Raw genomic sequence first — 26,290 nt, 5'->3', positions numbered from 1 at the left:
GCCTTTTGTACTAAGCCAGGTCTCCGTTTTATTTTGAGAAATTAAAACACTAGGAGATATCATGTTGCCTATGGTTTTGGCCTTCCTGGCCACGACATTGACACCATTGGATAATATTTGAGCTAACTCCGGATCCTGTTGGAGAAGGGGAATATAGCGTAAAAAAACCTTTTTTTATTTCAGAAAAATCAACACTGTAAGGAGTGGAGAAGACAATGCGGCAGTTTTTTTCATTAGATTTGACTTTGTCAGAGAGTAGATCATTGCGGGTTCTTTCTCCAGCGTTTTTTTCAGCACGAGAGAGGATCGTATTCTTATAACCTCTGTATTGTAGACGCTTCTTCATGGTTTCCAATTCCAGGGAGTAGGCAGTATCTTTAGAGCAAAGCCGGCGTGCTCTGAGGAATTCGCCAAGGGGTAGATTATTTATGGTATGTCTAGCATGATTGCTATTTGCATGCAGGATAGTGTTCCCACTAAGCGGTTTTCTATATAAAGAAGTATTAATGGAACCTGTTTCGGGGTCACCGGTAAGATATACATCCAAAAAGGGGGTAGAATTTCCAGAAAACATTACGGTAAAGCCCAAATTCATGTGGTTTGAATTCAAATAAGAAAGAAAATTATCTGATAGGTTTGTGATGGGTGCGTTTTTCTTGCGCTTCCAGATCATTATGAGATCGTCTATGTATCTCGCGTACCAGAAAATTTGATCCAAAAAGGGATTATCAGGTGTGTGTATGTATATGGCTTCCCAGGAAACCATGTATAAATTAGCTAGAACGCAAGAAAAACTAGCACCCATAGGGCATCCATTAACCTGTAAAAAAAACTGTTGGTTAAAACTGAAAAAATTATGTTTCAAAAGAAACTCACAGATCAAAATGACACAATCTTTGTGTATGTCACTCATATTGGTCAATCGATTTAAGTGGTGAGATAAGGAATTAAGAGCTGATTTATGTGGAATACATGAATATAATGATGCAACATCACTTGTGACCCAGAAGAGGTTGTCAGTCCAGGTAAAGGCAGGAAGAATTTGTAACAAATGTTTAGAATCCCTGATGTAGCCAGCTGAATCTTTAACAAGAGGCTGTAAGATGTTATCTAGCCAATCTGAGGTCCAATTTGTGAGAGAATTAGTGCTGGCTACAATAGGTCGTAGTGGTGGTGGAAAAAGACCCTTGTGGGTTTTGGGAAGTCCTTGAAAGATCGGACACACAGGAACATCATTAATTAGGAAATCACGGGTTGGTTTATCAAAAATACCCAAAGACAATCCTTGGTCAAGAATGGTATTTCATTTCCTAGAAAAGGCTTCTGTAGGATCAGATGTAAGCCGTTTATAAGTGGTAGGATCCTCCAACATGTGCATAATTTCTCTCTCATACAGCGAACTGTCGAGAATGACCACTGAGCCACCCTTATCGGCTGCTCTTATGGTGATAAGGGTTTTTGCTCAAATCCTTAAGAGCTTTGCACTCATGAGTGGTAAGATTGTTGGATGATGCAGAACTGGAGGAAAGAATATTTTTTTTATTTCGGTTTCCATTAGATCCTGGTATGTGTCCATGATGGGAACACGTGAAGCCACTGGATAAAAATCCTTATTCGTTGTTTTAAACGTAGAAATTTGAAGTTCAGGACTATTGGAGTTGTCCATTTCAGACAGGATTTTCGTGGAAATATGTTCCCTGAGACTCATATGTAATGGAAAGGAGGATACTTCAGTGGCGGCACTGGAGGTGGAAGCAGTATCAGCACGGCTCTGTTCAGATGAAAGAAAATGTTTTTTAACCGTAAGGTTTCTGATAAATATGTTGATGTCCTCAATGGTCTGAAACAAATCGGCCCGGGATGTAGGGGCAAAATTCAGACCCTTTTTAAGAACCTGTAATTGAGCAGAGCTGATAGAACATGCAGATAGATTTATAACGGAAAACTCAGCATGATTGGATGTACTTAATACCTCTGGTGCCGGTTTCTGTTGGTGCGTCGAGGAGTGAATTTTACCGCACCTCTGGTGCTTCCTTCCTCCTCGATGGCCATTCCGTTTTTTGACTTCTTGGGAATCGCACCTTCAGCAATATTTGAACTTCTATCTGAATCCAATGAACTGCCACTTCCACCTGTGGTATCCAGGTCGGTTGAAGTGAATATTACAGACTTTTCCTTAGGGTTATAATCCTTGCGGTATTTCAAGATGGATCTTTTTGACGTATTCCAAGAATAAACTTGGTTGGTACTGTAATCATTAGTATCCCTCTTATACTTTCTTTGTTTGTATTGAATGAGATTATCTTCAATTCTATGGATATTAATGAGGAATTTGTCGTGGAGTTTTTTTATAATCCACTGCATCATAATTTTTGTTCAGGAAATCTTGAATTTCATTAATTTGTGTGTCAAAAGATTTTAATCTTTCTTCCTCCTCCTTAATGATGAAGCCATATACATACACACACCTGATAATCCCTTTTTGGATCAAATTTTCTGGTACGCGAGATACATAGACGATCTCATAATGATCTGCAAGCGCAAGAAAAACGCACCCATCACAAACCTATCAGATAATTTTCTTTCTTATTTGAATTCAAACCACATGAATTTGAGCTTTACCGTAATGTTTTCTGGAAATTCTACCCCCTTTTTGGATGTATATCTTACCGGTGACCCCGAAACAGGTTCCATTAATACTTCTTTATATAGAAAACCGCTTAGTGGGAACACTATCCTGCATGCAAATAGCAATCATGCTAGACATACCATAAATAATCTACCCCTTGGCGAATTCCTCAGAGCACGCCGGCTTTGCTCTACAGATACTGCCTACTCCCTGGAATTGGAAACCATGAAGAAGCGTCTACAATACAGAGGTTATAAGAATACGATCCTCTCTCGTGCTGAAAAAACCGCTGGAGAAAGAACCCGCAATGATCTACTCTCTGACAAAGTCAAATCTAATGAAAAAAACTGCCGCATTGTCTTCTCCACTCCTTACAGTGTTGATTTTTCTGAAATAAAAAAAGGGTTTTTTACGCTATATTCCCCTTCTCCAACAGGATCCGGAGTTAGCTCAAATATTATCCAATGGTGTCAATGTTGTGACCAGGAAGGCCAAAACCATAGGCAACATGATATCTCCTAGTCTTTTCATTTCTCAAAATAAAACGGAGACCTGGCCTAGTACAAAAGGCTCCCACAAGTGCGCTTTGCCACGATGCGGACTTTGTAAATTTATGAGAAAAACGCTGTCTTTTCCAGTGGGTGACATTTCCTATAACATTTCCGCTTTCATAAATTGCTCTACTACATATGTTATATATAAGGCCTCTTGTACCATATGCTCGAAGGATTACATAGGCTGCACTTCCAGGCCTCTCAGAAAAAGGATATCTGAGCATACCCACATCCCACTTCCAACTTTTTCTTCAAATCCGCCGAAATATAAAAGGTCTATCTCAGGTCTCACCAGACATTTTCTTGACCTTCACAATGGTGATTTTTCCACTATGAACATTGTAGGCATCGAGCAAGTCAAAAAACCTCTAAGAGGAGGCGATTGGTTTCGTGAACTTCTTTACACCGAGGCCAAATGGATATTACGGCTCGATACCCGGCATCCAAAGGGACTTAATTATCGTTCTGATCTACGCTATGTCATATGATTATTATATATATATGAAATATAATTACAACATTTTTTTTTTATATATTTTTTTTTTCTTCTTTTCCATTCTACCTCACCTCCAATATTAATGGCCATATGAACATTTTGTGTGACAGATATATATTGAGGAAACAATCAGAAGATATAAATATTTGTCATAAAATTTAATATGAATAAACGTATATATAGAAAAACATAAAATTATACATGGAAATAAATATGAATAAATATAAAAATAAAAAAACAAATAATGAAATATATATTATAAGTAATGAATATATAATAATAACAAACATTACAGTAATACATAAATATAGTGAAATAACGAATGAAATAATTCAATATAGTTAAGAATAAAATAAGATTAACATATACACAAATCAATGATCATATATATATAACAACACAAAAAGATAATATGAATTTATTGGAGAATTACTCATATCTCAGAGTAGGATATAAATCTCATTAATAATTCTCATAACTGAATTCCTGGATATTCTATGTTTTATATGTTTCTTCCATCGTACACATGTGTACACACTGCACACATGTGTACATAGAGCTTATATAGCTACACATACAAAATATAAAAATAAAAATTAAAACAAAAAAATATATATAAGAAAAATTATTATTTTTTTTTTTTTTTTCTTTCCCTATGTCTATAATATATGAAATCCTATACTGGAAACGATATAATATCTAGTCCACATACATGTATTTCTATTTTCTTCTTTGCCCTGCACCCACAGAGCACATGCATTTACATGCATGTGTACACATACCATCTATATAAGACATATCCATTCATTATATCTGTATGAACATCTTTTCACAGACCAATGAAATAATCTTCTTGTTTCCTTAGTAAAATAATTGCTATACGAAATATATGGGTGGGTGGAATGGCGCACATATACACATGTATGCTTGCATTGACCTTATTTTGAGGTCCTTTTGTAATCTATGAATTGTTTTTCATTGAATTCCCCAGTAGATATACATACGCATATGGGGTTAAAAGAATCCAATGATATACCAACCCTCTTACTAATTTGCATGTTTTCGGGTGGACTCTCTTCCTGTTTTCCATCTTGCTCTTGTATTTCATTGCTTCTTAAGGTGCTATATATATCTCTTGCCTCCCATTCTACATGGCTTATGATTAAGGACTGTTTTTAAATTCCCCCTTTTGTGTCCGAAACGCGTCAAGCCGCACGGCAAGTCGCATGGCGATTTTGGATGATTTGTGACCTTTTTCTTTATTTTTAAACTTCTCAAATAAAGCATGAAGATTTTTATTCATCCATATTGGTGCTGAGTCCCACTCATTTTCTATTACCGTTTACTCTGAAGCCAGACCTGCCTGTCCGCAGGACTACGTGCATCAACCGCAGACTGGAGGACCTTACATGGGTGAGCTGAATACTTTTTTTCTCTACTCTTCCATATCCATAGCGCTCGGGAAAAGCGCCATGCTTTTACAGAGGGAGCGTTGTTAAGATCCGGAACCATGGAAGAGATCATTGGCAAAAAAGGTGACAAAAGCATTGGCAACTAATCTGGCCGCCATCCCATTACTAACCATCAACACTAGAAGTAGCTGAGGGGTGAACTAAAATCCTATGCACCGTGAACCCAGCCGGAGAACTAGCTATCCTAAAGGAAGGAAGGATGAATAACTCTCTGCCTCAGAAATAGACTGCAAAGGTATAGCAAGCCCCCCACATTCAAAGACTACGGTGATATAGGAAAACACAATACACAGATGGATGATAGGATTAGCAAAGGTGAGGCCCCATTGACTAAATAGGAAAGGATAGGAAAGGGGCTGATGGTGGCCAGAGAAAAAACCCTACAAAAATCCAAATACCTGATAGTACAAAAAGTCCTCAGATCGCACGATCTGAACTCCGTCCTATATCAGGCGCTCTTGTCAAACCAATGAACAGAAAGCAGGAACAGTTACAAATTAAAGAAGCAACAAACACATGGACTTATAGGAGCAATACTCCAAACATAGCTGCAGGGAGTTTCCCAGCTAAGCAACAGAGAGGGAAGATTCCTGCATGCAAATGAACTGACAATAACCACAGTAAATGACAAACCAAGATAAGAACAAAAAGAACATAAGAAAGAACAAAGCACTTATCTGGGGTAGAAGTGGGCTGGAGCAAGATGAGAAGGCTGGTAAACTAAAGAACATATGACAACCGGCTCAGACTGCTAGCAGACCAAGGTTTAAATAAACAGAGAGTTAGCAATGGAAACGCCCATTGCTCCAGCACACCTGGTCTCTGTCCAAACCATTCCTGGCCACAAGAAGGAGCCTCACAGCAGCAAAAGCATAACTGACATTCACAACAGAGTGTGCACGCGTGTTCAATGCCACTTGGAAAAGTGTCCAGTTTTCCTGGCTGCAATTTAAAATCTTTTCCTGAGTTCTATTTTAAACAACATTAGTGCAACCACCACAGAAACTAACATTACAAATGCATAATAATGGTTTGATCTCACCAAGTTCCTAGTAGAGATCCTCTACTCATTTTCATTTCCTCCAGATGGAAACTGCAGAACAGGAATTATATAAATTTTACCCTGCCGTGTCCATACATAGCTCCTGCCCTAATAAGGGCAGTCCCCAAGTGTGGGAAATATTACCCCAAATAGTGTGTACCCGCCCAACGCGTGTCCACCACTAAAGCATGGTTTCCTCAGGTGAGCAATCTTAAAGTATGAAGGGGTTCCCTTAAATCTGCAGTGGCAGAGTGTAACGGGGTGGCCTGTTTTTGTCTGCCTCCAGTAGCCACTACAGTAGTCAATGAACTTCTGGAGTGAGTTTGCTGCACTGAAAGTAAAGGGGACGAATAATATTGCACGCCCCGATTTTCAGTTTTTTATTTTTTTTAAAAGTTTAAAATGAGCAATAAATTTTGTTTAACATCACAATTGTGTCCCACTTGTTGATTTCTTCACCATAACATTAAAATTTTTATCTTTCTGTTTTAAGCCTGAAATGTGGGAAAAGGTTGAAAAATTGAAGGGGGCAAAATATTTTCGCAAGACACTGTATATACTAGAGGAAAATACGACATAAATTGACGTTTCGACCTTAACCGAAGGTCTTATTCACAGTGCCTCTGTGAATGAGTCACATGAATATATCATGGAAACATGAAGTGCCTGGAAAGGTGACAGATGGCTCACCAAAGGTTAAATGCTTTTGAGAGGAAATGAAGTGCTCCCGCACCTTTTCATGTATGTAAGAAGCTATGTGGGCTTCATTAAGTATATAAGAGGCTATGTGGGGCTCATTATATAGGAAGCTATGTGTGGGCTCACATTATATAGTGAGGTTATGTGGGGGGCTCACATTGTATATAGAGGGGCTATATGAGGCCTCATCTTGTTTATAGAGTGCGTTGTACACACATGACTCCATTTCATACATGTCATACACACACGGATCTGCTGCCCAGACGTCATACACCTACGGCTCAGCTCTGTACATGTTGTACAATCGCAGCTCAGCACACATTGTACGCACATGGCTTCGCTCCATAGATGTTGAACACACATGGCTCCTCTTCTTACATACACAGTCAGCTAAGCTCCATACACATTGTATACACACAGCTCCGCTACATCCACACTATAAATAAGGGTTGGGCACAGTGTGGCCCGCGGTACACATCTGGCCCAACCACAAACCTGGCACTGATTGTCCACAATTTCACTGCAACCACAGATCTGCCACAGATTTATCTCTGTGTGTGACAGGGCCTTTACAGAGCCACTCCTTAGTTGACCTGGCTGTGTGTTTCGATCATTGTCATCCTGGCAGACCCAACCATGACCCATCTTCAAAGCTCTGAGGGAAGGAGGTTGTTGGCCAAAATCTTGCGATACATGATCCCATCCATCCTCTCTTCAATACGGTGCAGTTGTCTTGTCTGCTTTGCAGAAAATCACACGCAAAGTATGAAGTTTCCACCCTCATGCTTCACGGTAGGGACGGTGTTCTTGGGGTTGTACTCATCCTTCTTCCTCCAAACACGGCGAGTGGAATTGATACCAAAAAGTTCTAATTTGGTCTCCTATGACCATACGACCTCCTCACATGCCTTCTTTGGAAGGGCTATGTGAGCACCCCTACTGTATATAGTTTCTATGTGGAGGCTCATACTGTATACAGAGGGGCAGTGTGTGGGCTCATACGGTATATAGAGGGGCTATGTGAGCGCTCCTATGGTATATAGAGGCTATGTGGGGTCTTATACTGTATATAGGGGGCAGTGTGTGGGCTCATACGGTATACAGAAGGGGTATGTGAGCGCTCCTGTGGTATATACAGGCTATTTGGGGGCTCATACTGTATATAGGGGGCAGTGTGTGAGCTCATACGCTGTACAGAGGGGCTATGTGAGTGCTCCTATAGTATATAGAGCAGGGGTGGGGAACCTTTTTACTGCCTGGGGCCATTTGAAATTTCATACCAACCATCGGGGGCCACACAAGATTATCAACTTGAAAACTACCCGGCTATATTTGGCCAAACAATTAATTAACTCACCCCTACTGTGGTGGCTGGAGCTGCTTCTCTTAGCTGTGGCTGTGCTGTTAGGTGATATTGATCATCTTGTTTCTCACAGCTGCTTTTCCAGGTTTGTCTCGATCTGGAGATGCTGGGGCATCCATATCACAGGAGACGCTGGGGTGCATACATTACAGGAGACAATGGGAGTACACATCACAGGAGGGGCTGGGGCATATACATGACAGGAGGGGCTGGGGCATATACATGACAGGAGGGGCTGGGGCATACACATGACAGGAGGGGCTGGGGCATACACATGACAGGAGGGGCTGGGGCATACACATGACAGGAGGGGCTGGGGCATACACATGACAGGAGGGGCTGGGGCATACACATGACAGGAGGGGCTGGGGCATACACATCACAGGAGGGGCTGGGGCATATGTGGCACCCCTGACCTGGTCAGGCACCACTGAGTACTGCACCCATGCTGGGTTAGTACAATACAGGTAATTCCAGAGGCTGACTAGGGTGTGGACACACAGACATGAAGTAACCAGGAACACACACACAGCTTAGAGGGGACCCCTGGGCGGACCCAGGGAGGGGGCCTGGCCCTCGCATCCCAGCTAGTGGTGGGTGTGGGACTGGAGACAGGGAGTGTGCAGTGGCAGCCAAAGGAGGAGTGAAGGAGCCGCGTCTGGAGGGCAGAGCAGAGGAGCAGGACCCTGTCAGACCCTGCACCTGTAGTGGCTGCTGGCGGGGCAGAAAGGCTACCCAGTGGTGCCGCCTGAAAACCACCTAGGGCAGTAGCAAGAGGTGGCTGAGTAAGGGGACCGCCGGTAGTCCAAGCCTGCACGGGGAAACAGGTCCCCAAAGCAGGGGCCCATTCAGTTGGCCTGCTAAACCTGCTGGTGAGGGTACTATATGTGCCTCACCAACCACACAGAGTCCGCAGCTACAGCAGCAACGAGGGGGCCCATAAGGAGGATTGAACCAGGAGCCATCTTACCTTGGTCCATGCTGCCCGCAAACAGGCCAGAAAGGGAAGAACGGCAGTTGCGACTTCCCTGGGTGATTCCAGCAATACTACAAGTAGGAGTCACCCCATCAAGAATGGCAAGGAAGGCGAGTCAGCAGTCACCTGTTACGAGGGGGACCCGGGGAAGCGTGCCAAGATGGGGAATGGACAGCTTCCGCCGGTCAAGGTCCACTGTGCGGTGTAGGGGACCGCTGCTATGGTGGGTGAAGAGTGAGCGGGTTGCTGCTAGCGATCGTCTGGAATGTCACAGACGATCTACGTACACCGGTCTGCCCAAACCCGTGAGGGTTGTATGGCAGGGATCACACGGCTCGGTGTACCTGTTGCACGGGGAAGCACAGAGGTGCCCACGCACGTGTGCCAGTGGAAATCACGAGAATATGGCACGAGGGTAGCACAGAGGTGCCCACGCACGTGTGCTTTCAATAACCAGGTGAGTCCGGTGGAGACTCGAGGAGCTCACCCGGAACAGGAACACGGCCTGTCGAAGGAGCTACTGCCGGAGCAGCAAGGCAGGGACACGGCCTGCAAACCAGGTGCTGCCTAAGCAGCAAGGGCCAAGCCCACGGAAGACGATAATGCCTGAGCAGTGGCGTGGCAGCACGCTGCCAGACATCCAAACATAGAAGGACGGTCGCGCGCCGCCATGATGGCAGGAGGAGCTTTTAAGGAGGTGTCGCTCCAGCCAAGGGCGGGCGCGAGGCGGAGATGACGGACTTGACCCAATCAGGATCCACGACGTCCCAGCCTGGCCAGTCAGGATTCACCACGTCACCAGCCTCGTCATCAAGCCGTGTGACGTGAGTGGGCGAATCAGGACCCACCAAGCATTGCACATGCTCACCCTCCTGCCTCTGGGAAATAGAGGCGGGATCCTCGGTCTCACAATGTGTAGAGATAACGGGAGTCTCACTGCTTCCCTGAGCAGAAAACCTCTGCACATTGCGCAACCTCACAGACCTTTGGGGCTGCTGAGCAGGAGGAGCCACGGCAGGCAAGGAATGGGAGACCGCCTCATTTCTTGCAACAGGAGTACCACTAGGTGTCACCCTTGTGCTGCCTCTCTGAGGAGGTTTCTCCTGCACTCTGCGCAGTCTGGCAGACCTTCGGCGCTGCTGAGCAGGAGCGCTCGTGGCAGGCAAGGAGACTACCTCATTCCTTGCCACAGGAGAGCCACGAGGTGTAACAGTCACCCCTACATCAGCCGAAGGGATATCTGGTTCCACCTGGTTCATCATAGCATCGCCCGGGTTAACTCACCCCTGCCACCTGAAAATGAGTAAAAACCCTGAAAGACATTGCTGCTTGTGTGAGTTCTTCTGTGACCTGTGGTACTACACAATTACACTGAGCCCTGGGGCCAGCCTCTCTCTCAGGAGGCCACAACAACTAACTGCATTTACCATCAGCCCCAGGCGCTCCCTAAACTGCAGTGGTGGTCACCCCCTGACCGCAATTATCTAGAGTGGCGTCACGATTCCCATAGAAGTTAACCTGACTCACCCATAGCCAGAAGATTCCCATCACGTGGAATCCCTGAAGACCCTGAGGCGACCTGAAGGTAATGCGGGGCTCCACATCTACACATCACAGGAGGGGCTGGGGTATACACATCACAGGAGAGGCTGAGGCATGTACATCACAGGAGGAGCTGTGGGCGTATACATCACAGGAGGGGCTGGGGGTGTATACATCACAGGAGATGCTGGGGCATATATGTCACTGGGGACAAGGACAGCACTGGCGAAGGCACGGCCAGCACAAGGAGGCAGCACGGCCAGCACTAGGTGACAGCACTAGCAGGCAGCACAGCCAGCACTAGCAGGCAGCATGGACAGCACTAGGTGGCATCACTAGGGAGACACAGACAGGACTGGGGGAGCATAGACATCACCAGTGGGTCACGAACTGCACTGGGAGCATAGACAGCAGTGGGATGGTACAGACAGCAGTGGCGAGTACAGAGCACTGTACACAGTACCGAGGGGTGGCACACAGCACTGGGGAGCACGGACAGTATAAGGGGGGCACGAACAGCACTGATCGTGGCATGGACAGCATTAGGTGGTGTGCGGACAGCACTGGGGGACCATAGACATCACCCAGGGGGGTACAGACAGCACTAGGGGGCACGGACAGCAGTGGGGGGGGTAGACAGCACTGGGGGGTACACACTGTACTAGGGGGTACACAGCACTGAGCGGAAGGGCGCAGTGATGGGTTGAGTACTCACAGTACGGGGGGGGGGGGGGGGGCGTCACACACAGCACAGGTCCGGGAGGCCGGTTAATCTGCTACAGCTCTTCTGTGACTTTATCGCAGCGTGCTGCTTACCCCACCCACCAGAGCACGCTAGCACAGGCCAGAATTAAGCCTAGAATATATGGGCTGCAGTCAGGTCTTGAAAGGAGCCTGTACATTCTAGTGTTTAGTAGTTAGTCTGTACGGGCTGAAGTCAGGATCTGGATGGAGCTCGTACATTCTAGCATCTACCCACAGGGCAGGGCATCAGGCAGTGGGATTTAAAGGGTCGGCAGGCGGGAAAAGCGCGGCTGCTGCCAGAGCACTACGGACCCCGGGAATGTGCCCAGGGGCCACATAAAAAGTCGTCACGGGCTGCATACGGCCCGTGGGCCGAAGGTTCCCCACCCCTGATATAGAGGCTATGTGGGGGCTCATACTGTATATAGGGGGCAGTGTGTGGGCTCATACTGTATATAGGGGCAGTGTGTGGGCTCATACGGTATACAGAGGGGCTATGTGAGTGCTCCTATGGTATATAGAGGCTATGTGGGGGCTCATACTGTATATAGGGGGCAGTGTGTGGGTTCATACAGTATACTGAGGGGCTATGTGACGGCTCATACTGTATGTAGCGCCTATGTGGGGTTCCAACCTATATATAGGGGACTGCCAGCATACTTAACTCTGCTCAATATTAAGTGATACAATCAATATAATTATAATTAATATATTAATAACATTGAGCATAATTAACTTCGGCCTCCACAATAGTCAAGTTCTCTCACGTGGCCCTTCGGAAAAATGAATTGCCCCCCTCTGCTTTAAATCCCTCCTGACCGTGCACATAAACTTCCCCTCATCCAGCCCCATGACAACCAGCACAGCAGAGTCCTGCACACACTGAGGAGCTGATCATGTGACCCCTGACTCCTCCCCTCCATGTGACGTCATCACAGGTCCTGTAAGCACAGAGCAGCCATATCTCCAGTGTGCGGCTCTGCAGGAGGAGGTATGTGGAGATTCCCCATTACTGGGCGCAGGGGGCATTAACCCCCTCAGTAATGGTTGTTGTCACATTGTAGGAGACAAAATATTATAGTATTTGGTGGTGCAATTCTGTGGTATTTATTGATTTAAAACAACCTGTCGCTGCCCCCAAAACCACCACCATTATCTGTCAGAAGAAGAAGCAGCATGTCAATTGTTTTTGCCATTTTGGCTGCGTTCTACACCCATTGAAAACGAGTTGTTGTAGAATAACACTGCCAAAATGTTAAGCAGTGCGTTTGCACTGCATTTTTTTTGTGATCCGCATGTTTTTTTAACATAACAAAGGCAGGTCTTTTGGTCTCTCTCTCTCTGTCGGTCAATCTGTCTCTCTCTATGTCTCTATCTCTCTCTCTGTCCATGTCGTTCTCTCCCTTCCACCCCCTCTCTTATACTCACCGATCCACGATCACCGGCGCGGCACTGCACGGCGTTCACACTGTGGCGGCTTCTCCTCTTTTGAAAATGCTGGCCGCTCATTAATCCATCACGTATTCCCTGCTTCCCCTGCCCACAGGCGCCTATGATTGGTTGCAATCAGACACGCCCCCACGCTGAGTGACAGCTGTCTCACTGCAACCAATCACAGCCGCCGGTGGGCGTGTCTATATCGAGCAGTAAATAAAATAAATAATTGAAAAAAAAAACGACATGCAATCCCCCCAATTTGGGTACCAGCCATGCTAAAGCCACACGGCTGAAGGCTGGTATTCTCAGGATGGGGAGATCCACGTTATGGGGAGCCCCCTAGCCTAACAATATCAGCCAGCAGCCGCCCGGAATTGCCGCGTCGATTAGATGCGACAGTCCCGGGACTTTACCCGGTTCATCCCAAATTGCCCTGGTGCGGTGGCAAACGGGGTAATAAGGAGTTAATGGCAGCAGCCCATAGCTGCCACTAAGTCCTAGGTTAATCATGGCAGGCGTCTCCCCGAGTTACCTTCCATGATTAACCTGTAAGTTAAAGAAAATAAACACATACATCCAAAAAATCCTTTATTTGGAATGAAAGACAAAAAAACACCCTTTTTCACCACTTTATTAACCCCTCAAAAACAACTCCAGGTCCGACGTAATCCACGCAAGGTCCCACGACGCTTTCAGCTCTGCTACATCGGAAGCTGACAGGAGCGGCAGTAGAACACTGCCGCTCCTGTGAGCTCCATGCAGCAACTGAAGTGAGTCGTGCGATCAGCTGTGCTGTCACTGAGGTTACTCGCGGCCACCACTCTCAGGTGGAGTACTGCAGCTGTGGCCGCGAGTAACCTGAGTGAAAGCACAGCTGATCGCGCGGCTCACTGCAGTCACTCAGGGGATTTGCAATCACAGGTGAGTCCTTCACGTGTGACCACAAATCAAGCCGCGGCACACGCACAGAGCCACGCGATCACAATGAAGTCGGGTGAAGTTCATCCGAGTTCATTCTGATCGTGCGGCACTGTCTCGCAGCCAGCCATGCTCTTATTGACATTGCGGTCCCACTTGGCTCTGCTGCAAGTCTATGGGGATGCTGCAGAGCCGAATGGGACCACACTGTGAAAAATGTGCGTTCTGGATGCTTTTCCCACTCTGTCTATGACAGAGCAAGCATCCAGAACACATGAATTCTCCAGAAATATGCGCACGTTGCGTTCTGAGACGCACAGGCAGTGACTTACACTCTGCGGAATAGAACGCAACGTGCGCACATAGCCTAAAGGTTTTATTGCTCTGTGATTAACATTGGTGTGACTTTGCATGTGCAAAGCAGACCTACAGGCCAATTGCAGTGATTGTGCATTGACTGTGAGGTGTCAATCTCTATAGAGAGCCTGGTGTGGGTGGGGACAGCTCCCAGCTCTGCTCCACTCAATTCTGAGATAAAGTGAAAAGGGCTGCATTCTATAATCTAAGTTAAACATAGTTAGTTCCAGAGTCTCTTTGCGTACATTATGCAAACATTAATCAACATTAACAGAAACAAATACTTGAAATAGATCCCTCTGTGTGTAATGACTATAATGTATAGAAATAGATAACTCTGTGTGTAATGACTCTATATAATATATAGGAATAGATCCCTCTGTGTGTAATGACTATACAGTGGTACCTCGCTTAACGAGTAACCCACTTAACGAGAATTTCGCTTAACAAGCAAAGCTTTCTGTAAATTTGTAACCCGGTTTACGAGAATGCTTTGCTGGACGAGCGAAATCCTCACCGCACACACTTCCGGTTCTGTCCATCCACCGCGCTCTGACCCGCACTTGCAGTCCACACAAACACACACATGCATGCACAAACACACACGCACGCACGCACACACATACAGTATTATGCTCACCTTACTTTCCGTTCCACCGCCGGCCTCATGGTTCTTGTAGTTCCCGGGTACATCGCGAAGCGCTTGCGGCGAACTACAAGTACCATGAGGCCGGCGGTGGAACGGAAGGTAAGGTGAGCATATAATATGTGTACCTTCCGTTTCATCGCCGGCCTCCTGGGTCCTGTAGTTCGCCGCTCCGCTCCACTCCAGGCTGTGCATCGGCATCCATAGCGACGAAGCAGGAACTTCCTGGTTCCTGTCACCGCTACTCAAAGGCAGCGCGCTGGCCAATCAGAGGCAAGTGGCTCTGCCTTTGACGTCAGCGCTCTGGCAGGAAGTTCCTCCCTCGTCGTTATGGTAACCCGATACACGGCCGGCACCGGAGAACAGTAAGTCCCAGGAGACCGGCGATGGAACGGAAGGTAAGGTGAGCATATAATATGTGCGTTTGCATGCGTGCTTGTGTTTTTGTGTGTGTGTTTGTGTGTGCGTTTGTGCATGTGTGGAATGACAGAATAGGGGACCAGGATGGGACATTTAACAAGTTGTGGAACAAATTGTCAGCATTCCAATGATTTCCTATAGGAAATCTTGCTTTGCTGAATAGAGTAACTTGATTAACAAGCACAGTCCCAGAATGGATTGTTCTCGTTAAGCAAGGTTCCACTGTATAATATATAGGAATAGATCACTCTGTGTGTAATGACTCTATATAATATATAGGAATAGATCAATCTGTGTGTAATGACTCTATATAATATATAGGAATATATCCCTCTGTGTGTAATGATTCTATATAATATATAGGAATAGATCACTCTGTGTGTAATTCTATATAATATATAGAACTAGATCCCTCTTTGTGTAATGACTCGATATAATATATAGGAATATATCCCTCTGTGTGTAATGACTCTATATAATATATAGAACTAGATCCCTCTGTGTGTAATGACTCTATATAATATATAGAATTAGATCCCTCTTTGTGTAATGACTCTATATAATATATCGGTTTCCCTTTTTGTATTGACTTACTGAAATAAATTAACTTTGGGATGATATTCTATTTTACTGAGATGCACCTGTGTATTGTATATTTTGCACAGACATCAGATGTTATATACAGGACAATGTGTGATTACATAACATGTCTGGTATCTCATACACTGTTCCTTCTAAAGATTCTGGTATGCTGTATATAAGAACTCACTGGTGGTGGCTGCAGTTTATAGTCGCCAAATCTGGTGACATGTTCCCTTTAATGAAACCCCATGGACAAATCTGAATATAGAGTTTTAGTAGAAAGTGAAGTGGTCGTCCTTGTCATGTGGTAGTTATTTTGCTATGATAGCGTTGATAATCTGAACATCTGCACTATAGAAGATGCCTATTCTAGTGTATGTGATTAAGGCATGAATTCGTATTATGCCAGATAAATCTATTCCACTTCAAACTTTGATGAAGAACAAGCTTCTTTTTGTCTGTGGTCTGCTGTGTTTTATTAGAATAATAATGTATGAGGCAAGAATAATCTTTGCATTAATAATCCCATTCCTACTCGCTCCACACGAAAGTGTAATCCCTGAAGCCAATCAGTGGCCGAAACAGTGGACAACATACCCAGTAATTGGGAGCATGAACAAGCTGTCCTTGTAAGCTATTCAAATCATGTTCCAAACTTAAAAATGTGTACACGTTATATCTCATCGTATACTTCTATTATTCCTAATAACTATATTTTTTACATGAGATGTTCGTCCCATTCAGGTCCCTACAATATTGGATCCTCTCAGTGGAGTGGAGATCTTCTATATAAGAGAATTCTCCTGATTAACCCATCAAGGATGGACAGGGACAGGGACAAGATGGCGGAGAGGATATTACACCTCACCCTAGAGATCCTCTTCCGGCTTACTGGAGAGGTGAGAGATTCTGATGACGTCACATTACATCATTCTTATCTATGGGAATAACAGATGGACAGGACTGGAGAGGTGAGGACTCTGGAAATGTCTGTAGTGAGATTTAATAATGTGTCTCTCCATATCCAGGATTACACAGTAGTGAAGAAGACCTCTAGTGAGCGCTGTCAGGACCCTGTGTCTGAGGAATGGGGAAGACCCCTGAGCCCAATCACGGGGCCTCCACCTCACCCCCTGATACATGAGGACATCAATGACCAGAAGATCCTAGAGCTCACCTACAAGATGATTGAGCTGCTGACTGGAGAGGTGACACTGCTGGGAATGCTGGGACATTATACAGTAACGCTATGAAGGGATCGGGGGATGACGGTATCATTGTATGTGTCAGGTTCCTATAAGGTGTCAGGACGTCACCGTCTATTTCTCCATGGAGGAGTGGAAGTATTTAGAAGGACACAAAGATCTGTACAAGGACGCCATGATGGATGTTCCCCGGCCCCTCACATCACCAGGTAATAGACAGGACTAAATACACACGGCCTATAATTATCTGTATGTAAAGAATGAATTCAGTCCCTGTATGTGTTTCCTCCAGTTCTATCCAGTGAGAGGACAACACCAGAGAGATGTCCCCGTCCTCTTTTTCAACAAGACTCTCTGACCTATATTAATACTACAGGGACATATGTGATCGGTGATGAGTGGTGTAAAGAAGAGATTTTTACAGATAACTGCACAGGTGAGTAATAACTGCTAAATGCAGAGAAGTCACAGATTTTACTCATTCACTGGATGATACAATGATGTGTTGATTTTTTTAGAGTGTACTCTCAAAGACTTTTTGATGCGGCTTTTAGTGTCGGAAAAATGTACATTAAATTAGCAGTAAAGTTTCAATAAACAAAATAGAATTGGTGCTTTATTTCCCATTTGGAAAAATAACAAGCAAATGCCATACATTCTATTCTGAGCTTACTGATGGGCGATTTCTGCAGACAACAATTGGCTATAGTATTCACATAGCTGTACAGCTGGACGAGTGAGTATAAATATTAATAAGGTGTTGGGGCTACAAAGGTACAGGAATTTTGAGGGCTCAGTAAGGTGATTATGCCTAATGTTATTATTTGAATGCATGTTGGATAGTTTTTGAAATTAGAAGAATAGGGGTGAACAACCCCTTTAATTTGCTCCACAAAATTCTAAGATTTCTCCTCTGAAACATAGTTTTTCTAACGTTGCAGATAAAATTAATTATTTTTTCTAGATGTTTTAACATGAAAAATTCTTTGACCTCCAATTCAGTGTCAGGACCAAAAGAGCACTCTAGGGTTAAGGCCACTTTACACACAGCGACATCGCTAGTGATGTCGCTGGTGAAAGCACTCGCCTCCGTCGGTTGTGCATCACGGGCAAATCGCTGCCCGTGGTGCACGACATCGCTAGGACCCGTCACACTATACTTACCTGCCTAGTGACATCACTGTAGCCGGCGAACCGCCTCCTTTCTAAGGGGGTGGTTCGTGCGGCGTCTCAGCGACGTCACACGGCAGCCGTCCAATAGAATCGGAGGGGCGGAGAGCAGCCGAAAGAAAGTGATGCCCACCTCGTTGCCGGAGGACGCAGGTACGGTGTTGTTCCTCGTTCCTGGGGTGTAACACGTAGCGATGTGTGCTGCCTCAGGAACTACGAACAACCTGCGTCCTGCACCAGCAACGATATTTGGGATTAGAACAACATGTCAATGATCAACGATTAGGTAAGTAATTTTGATCACTAGCGGTCCCTCGTACGTGTCACACGCTAACGAGGCCGGATGTGCGTCACGAATTCCGTGACCCCAACGACATCTTTTTAGTTATGTCGTTGCGTGTAAAGCCCCCTTAAGAGTTGGACTCCTTGAGGAATGACTGAGAAACAGTCTCCTAAGCAGAGGCCCAAGAAAAAATTGGGAATGTGCAAAGATTCTGGAATTGGCAGCTTGTACCAAAGTAGAATAACTTGCTTGCTATGTCTTGAGTAGGACTCATGTGCCATGAGACAAGTTCAGCAAAGTTTTTGGGAGAACAAAGATCTGCCAACAGTGTGCAGCATCGTAGAGAAGTGACAGAACGGTTGAGGGCTGAAGACTCTTACACAGCTCAGCTATAGTGGCAAATGTGCCTCTACCTTAAAAACCTGCCCTGGTATTCCTTAAAAGCTCTGCTTCTGAGCTTCCTCTTACTGCCCCGTAACAGTGAATCTTTCTGGTATGCTATGTTTTAGTTTTACAGTCAGGAACATTGAAGTAAGGCATGTGAATGGTACTGCCACTGTCTACTCAATCTCTCTAGTGTTTTTCTCGTTGCTACTCTTGCAACAGAAAGCTCAATCAGGGCTACACAAAAGGATAATGTGCATTTATTTGCTTGCTTTATGTATAATGTATGTGTATATATCAGTATTTATTTAAAAGATTCATAAGACCTTGGTTTAGCAGCCATTTTGGTAGTCTGTGGCCTCCACACCACAGCCCTGTGACCTCCCCATACCTACTGGCTTTTTCTGATTAGTAGGCCCAGTGCGACATCATGTGTAAAGCGTTAGGTAAATTGTATATATTGAAGTTTGTTCACAATTTATTTGCAAGCAGTAGGCAGTTTTTTTCACTGCTGGTATATAATTATGCATACAGCCAACAAACTAAGGACAATTTAATTTATTTTTTTGCCTCAAGCAGCAGAAAAGCTAGAAGCTACCTTGCTCGTGAATAGTCAGCCATTGCCTCCATGCTAAACCTGATTGACTCATTCAACTTTGTCTTAGTACAAAAGTTGATAGCCCGAAAAGGCATTTAAATTGACTTTTGATATTCCACAAAGCTCACAACAAAACTTCTGTCATCCATTTACATGAAAGATGCACTGAGTTATATTTTGGAGCTGCAACTTGGATTTAAAAAAACCCCAAAACAAAACAGCCTAAAATCCAGCTGGGTTAAGTTTTATGCAACGGTTGGATCAGTTTAAGGCACAATAACATCCCATTGACCAATATTCGTTGCAATGTCACATGCGACAGCCTGATCTTCATGTTTTTGCAACACATGTTTGTGTGCAGCCACAACCTCAAGGTCAGATGAGAAGATAGTGCACAATTTTAAAGAATTGTTCTATAATCGACCGAATAGCTGTACAAAGATTAATTGGATAATCCTATTATAAATTCCTCAGTCAAATGGGTCCAACAAGAATAAGGCTATGTGCGCACGTTGCATTTTGTCCTGGGTTTTGCCTGCATTTTTAAACTGCTCTGTATTATTGTCAAAATGCATACGTTGTGGCCGCGGGTAACCTGAGTGACGGCACCGCTGATCACACGGCTCACTTCAGTCACTTAGGTGATTTGCAGTCACAGGGGAGTCCTTCACCTGTGATCGCAAATCAAGCCGCGACACAGAGACAGAGCCGCGCAATGACTGTGAACTAGGGTGAAGCTCTGACGTCACTGCTGCAGACCCCTGTGTCCTGGCACTGACCTCAGAGGTTCACCTGAGTTCATGACAGCACACAGAGACAGAGCTGCGGGATGACAATGAAGTCGGGTGAAGTTCATCAGACTTCAATCTCATCGCGCGTCTCTGTCTGCTGTCAGCAGGCATGTGGCATAGCTGAATTTCCGTGGGACTGCACTGTCAAAAATGCATGCAAAATGCATCCAAAACACATGCATTTTAGATGTATTTGTTTTGTCAATCGCAGTGTTTATAGCTGTCAGTCTGCCAGAGGGTGCATTTTTTTTTTGACCAGTACAGAAGGCAGCGTGCGCACATGGCCTAAGGAATAGGCAGAGGTAGTGACAGGTCAGCAGTTGTTTGCAGAGATCTCTCACACACGGATTTTATTTTTGATGACCTCCTGGAGAAGGAGAAGGCTTACTAAAGAGTGACAGAATTTGAGCAAATTTAGAGATTCCACGGAAAAGCACAGGAAGTGAATCAAAGGGACCCCTATTGTTCACTTGTCTGCAATACTGGGATTTGGACTTAACTGCAAGAAGTCCCCAGGTCACAAATGTTTATATAGTTGTTGACTGTCAGTTTACAGCTCACTAGGTCATACATAGAAATCAGACAGGCGTGCAGCTGAGCAGCATGGGGAAGCAGGTTAGGAGTAACTTAAAGTCAATATCTAGTAACAGTTTAAGTTCCAGAAGGGCAGCCAAAAAAGAAGTCAAACACTCTAGAAGGAAAGTATATAGACAGATCAGGAGAGAATCTAAAAATTAGGTCACGTGACAAGACTGAAGATAACCAAATAGCAGCAATTACTATCACAAAACAGGCTCAATTGTCTAAACTAATAACTGGCAAATATAGAAAATAGCAATTCATCTCACTTGATAAAGTGCACAGTGCAGAGAAGCTCCAAGAACAATACAAAAGTAGAATTAGCAAAAGCAGAAACCTGTAAAAAAATTTTCAATTTTATTCAATGAAAAAAGGCATAACAATTTGAAGGCTGATGGATAAAAAAATGACATTTTTTTACGGATTTGTGCTGGTACTATTTCTACTTTTGTAATAACTGCCAAATTTAGATTTTTTGCTGATTCCCCAGATGACCAAACTTTTTGATTGGTCATTGAGGTGCTCCTGTGACGCCCTGGCCTATCAGGTCGTCACAGGGTATTGTGCAATCTGCCCTTCTGCATGATATCCACCTCCTCCTTGGTTACAAGTCCCTGACCTTTGATGTTGCGAAGAACAAGCTAATCAAAACCCTAGGAACACTCTGCACCACACCCACCAGACACACCAGTGGACAGCCTGAAGGGAATAGGGTTGGCCACTTGGGGGGTTGGTTAAGGGGAGGTCAGGAGTGTTAGGAGACAGTCAGTTGAGCAGTGACTCTCAAGTGGAGAGGTCAGGAGCTGGGCTCCTCGTTTACGAGGTGGCAGACGTTGGTCTGAGCCTGGTAGGAGCTGGACCCCGGTCGCAGGAGATCGTGACAAGGGGCACGGACTGTCAAGGAGGACAGCCGGCGGCCTTGTGGCATCACCAGGCAGGGGCCAGAGCAAGACTGGGTACGTTGAACCCAAGCCAGGAAGTAGCTTTAGGCGTCCTGGCAATTCACCCGACGAGGATGGAGCCTTCAAGATCCGTTCTCCACCCGCTCCAAAATCGGGGTACTAGCGCAACGAGGGGGGATAGGACTTTCCCACTGCATAGTACAGAAAAGCCCAAGCGTGAACCCTGAATGCAAGCTTACTCCGTTAGCCATACGGGTGAGCGGGACACGTTTAGTTTTAAGTTGAAAGGAACCAACTAGAGAAGAGAGGTGCCAAGGTTAACGTCACAGGCTAACAAGCAACACCAATGGGCACGGGATCCAGGCGTGCTCCCTCCCTGCTGCAGCGGCATCAAGAACTTTGGTTTACCATGGTTGTCAGCGTTATTGGACTGAGTGAGTACGCAATTAACCCTTACCGGCCCGACAGCACCTTCCCAACACCATCACCGAGTCCCGGGGCATCCCCCCTACCCGTGGAGGGGTTAAACACCTGGCTGCCCACAGCATCGCCACAGGGTACTCCCAGCCGCAGCATTGGTACTTCACCCTTACCACACACCATGGGTGGCGTCACAAACTTTCCACACCATTCCATGTACATAGCCCCCCTTTATTTGAGTGGCCACACGACCCCTGGGTCCGGAGACCTCTCGAGCCACCGCGTATCCGGATCCGAGCAGCCCGGCTGCTGACGCGAGGGCGGCACACTCCGATTGGCTGATTGTTCTCGTACGCAAACAGACTTGGCGTCTGTGTTCATTGCTCATGCATCATGCAAAATCACCACCAGAATGACCATGGGTTCTGTTGCAGTAGCATGTCAACATAAGTATATCACAATTTGACATGACAGTATATAAAGTGTGTTATTTTTCTAGATGAGTAGTTTTGTATTTGTTATACACCAGTATCTATTGAAATTCTGCCTTTTTGTGATATTTTATGTGCTCACGTGGTAAACACAGAAACTACACTTAAAGTTGTGTTATAAAATATATAATAATTTAGCATAATTAGTATTTCAGAACACTGTTAATGAAAAATAATCTGTTTTATTCTTGGCAGATGACTGTACCAGGATCTCAGAGGCACACCTGACAGTTTCAGACTTTAAACCAGATATCACACCAGATATATATAAAGATTATGCCATTATTCTAAATATACCTCCAGCCCTTCACAGCAAAAATCTATCATCTGATCCATTTCAACTGCGCCTATCTCCTGATTCATCACATAAAATTAGCAGAAGGGATGTTGAACATCAAAGAGATCACACAGGGGAGAAACCATATACCTGTTCCGAATGTGAGAAATGTTTTAAACAGAAATTGGAACTTGTTAAACATCAGAGAATTCATACAGGGGAAAAGCTATTTTCATGTTCACAATGTGGGAAATGTTATAGCATTAAATCAAGACTTGTTAGACATCAAAGAATTCACACAGGGGAGAAACCATTTTCATGTTTAGAATGTGGGAAATGTTTTAAACAGAAATCAGATCTTGTTAGACATCAAAAAATTCACACACGGCGGAAGACATTTTCATGTTCAGAATGTGGGGAACATTTCAATTACAGATCAAATCTTGTTGCACATCAGAAAAGTCACACAGGGGAGAAGACATTTTCATGTTCAGAATGTGAGAAATTTTTTAAACAGAAATCAGTTCTTGTTAGACATCAGAGAATTCACACAGGGGAGAAGACCTTCTCATGCTTAGAGTGTGGGGAATGTTTTAATCAGAAATCAAATCTGATTAAACATCAAAGAACTCACACTGGTGAGAAGCCATTTTCATGTCTAGAATGTGAGAAATGTTTTACAGAGAAATCAGATCTTTTTAGACATCAGAGAATTCACACAGGGGAGAAGGCATTTTCATGTTTAGAATGTGGAAAATGTTTTAATCAGAAATCACATCTTGTTACACATCAGAGAATTCACACAGGGGAGAAGCCATTTTCGTGCTCAGAATGTGGGAAATGCTTTAATCAGAAAACAAGCCTTATAACACATCTCAGAATTCATATAGGGGAGAAGTCATTTCAATGTACATAATGTGGGAAATGTTATGACTGCTGAAGACCTATCAAATGCCCATCTGTGTGCCATTTTAGGAAGCCTTTGATGTCTCGTGGGACATCACCAATTTTCGAATAGACTGCAATACTCTTACAATGTATCATATAAGCAATGAAGCAATTGCAGGTTCAAATCACCTAAGAGCACTAAGTAAAAAAATGTAAAAATTTTAAAAATATTTTTTTTTTTTCATTTAAAAAAAACCCCTCAAAACCCAATTTCTATTACAATCCCTGTTTCAAAATGTAAATAGCAAAATCTAAAAATTAAAAAAATGGAAATTTTTGAATGACAGCATATGACTGAATTAACCAAATATACAATTATGTATCCAACACCATGAAGAAAAAAAATTATTTAATTTCTGTTAGCTTTGGTTCTTCAACTTCATAAAAAAAATCACCAAAATTATACAAACCATTCTCCCAAAAAACAAGCCTGTACACTACTTTATTGACCCCCAAAAATAAAATAATTGCTCTCAAAACCTGAAGCCAACTTTTTTGCTTGGATTTCTCTTTTTACATTTGTTTAAGCAGTAAAGAAAAATCGATAAATTGGTATCGTCAAAACCGTAATGACCACTACAACAAAGTTCTAAGAAAGTTTTACCAAAAGTGAATGTTTGTAATAAAATCAAATAAATATTTATTTATAAAAAAACAAACCAGAAACAATGCTGGAATTTTTGTTGTTTTTTTTTAATTCAAACCCTCTTGCATTTCTTCCCATTTTTAGTACAGTTTATGGTAACATTAATAGGGACATTCAAAACAAAAATGTGCACCAAGAAACAAGCCTTCATGTGGATATATCTATTGAAAAATAATACACTTTATGGCTCTTGAAAGGTAAAGTGAAAAATTGCCGCATCTTCGAGGAATTAAAGAGGTTGTCCACTACTTTAAAGGCTGCTTTACATGCTGCGACATCGCTAGTGATGTCGTTAGCGATCGCACGCATCATCGTCGTGCATGCGTCACGGGCAAATCAGACGTACCTTCCTAACGACGTCGCTGTAGCCGGCGAACAAACTCTTTTTTTAAGGGTGAGGTTCGTGTGGCGTCACAGCGACGTCACACAGCAGGCCAAGCGGAGAGGCGGAGAACAGCCGCATTAACGTCACTCCCACCTCGTTGCCGGAGGACGCAGGAACGCTGTTGTTCGTTGTTCCCGGGGTGTCACACGTAGTGTTAATGTTGGCCATAAATTTACTGTGATGCAATCTAGTCATGCATCCCTCTTAAACTGTCTGCAGTCCAAATTATGAGTCACTTGTGGTAGCTTGCATACCACTCTCTTCCACCCACACCAGAGACGTACTCAGATATGAATAGAAAGTAAGACTGATTTTAATACGGAAGTTGTACAAATATTTAAACAGAATTATTGGCTAGGTGCCAAGAATACGTAACACGTCTCCCATTGGATAAAGTAGAACAGCTTATTCTGTGATATACAATATACTGTAATGTGCTTGGTTCCTCATTTATATTAAGCAATGTCAGCATGATTCACTTGTCACAAGACTCTGTCTGTCTGAGTCTTTTGCCAAGAGATATATGTGTGGTACAGTTCAAACACCATCTTAAATCCTGTCTTTTGGATATCTTCATATATACTCCTAATAGTTCATAATCTTGTCCTTAACAGTAGCGATGTGTACTGCCTCAGGAACGACGAACAACCGGCATCCAAAATGAGCAACGATATTTGGGAAAGGAAAACGTGTCAACAATCAATGATTTTTGCCAATTTTCGGATCATTAGCGGTCGCTCGTAGGTGTCACGCAACGAAATCGCTAACGATGCCGGATGTGCGTTACGAATTCAGTGACCCCAGCGATATCTAGTTAGCGATATCGTTGCATGTAAAGCGGCCTTAACATTGATGGCCTATCCTTAGGATGGGTCATCTGTGTCTGATCAGCTGTTCCCAGTGCCGGCGGCAGCAGCAGGCGGTCAGAAATATTCAGTTCCGTCCATCTTCTGATAATGGCAGCGGCTGGGAACTGGATATCCGCCTTCTATTGATTTAAATAGGAGGCGGATGAGCAGTACCTAACCACGAGCACTATCAGAATAGAGAGCAGCTCTGGAACAGAGCATTTCCGGCATCGAGAACACCTAATCGACGAGGGTGCAGGGTGTCGGACCCCGGCCGATATGACATGGATGACCTATCTTAAGGATAGGCCATCCATGTTAAAGTAGTGGACAATTTCTTTACTCATATGATGCCAGATGAGAATCAGATGCTTTCTTCTGAAGCTATTCTGATCACGTGCAGTAGCTTCTCAACATGCCCAATATCAGATCAAGTAGAAGAGAGAGGTGTCATAGGAGATGACAGATGGAGCAAATAAGATTCTA

At 44.2% G+C, this 26,290-nt stretch overlaps 1 protein-coding gene across 1 annotated transcript in view; it reads left to right on the top strand.

Annotated features, from left to right (window-relative positions):
• Positions 1-26,290, top strand: part of LOC142312829 (uncharacterized) — a 177,211-nt gene that overhangs the window by 108,308 nt on the left and 42,613 nt on the right. The window contains 2 exon segments of the mRNA XM_075351815.1: positions 23,183-23,903; positions 24,656-24,666. Coding sequence (XP_075207930.1) covers positions 23,183-23,903; positions 24,656-24,666 — 732 coding nt within the window.

Source organism: Anomaloglossus baeobatrachus, chromosome 5 (genome assembly GCF_048569485.1).
Source record: "Anomaloglossus baeobatrachus isolate aAnoBae1 chromosome 5, aAnoBae1.hap1, whole genome shotgun sequence".
In the NCBI taxonomy this organism is placed as follows: Eukaryota; Metazoa; Chordata; class Amphibia; order Anura; family Aromobatidae; genus Anomaloglossus; species Anomaloglossus baeobatrachus.
The sequence above is the reverse complement of the archived record's forward strand: the minus strand, read 5'-3'. Positions and strand labels throughout refer to the sequence as shown.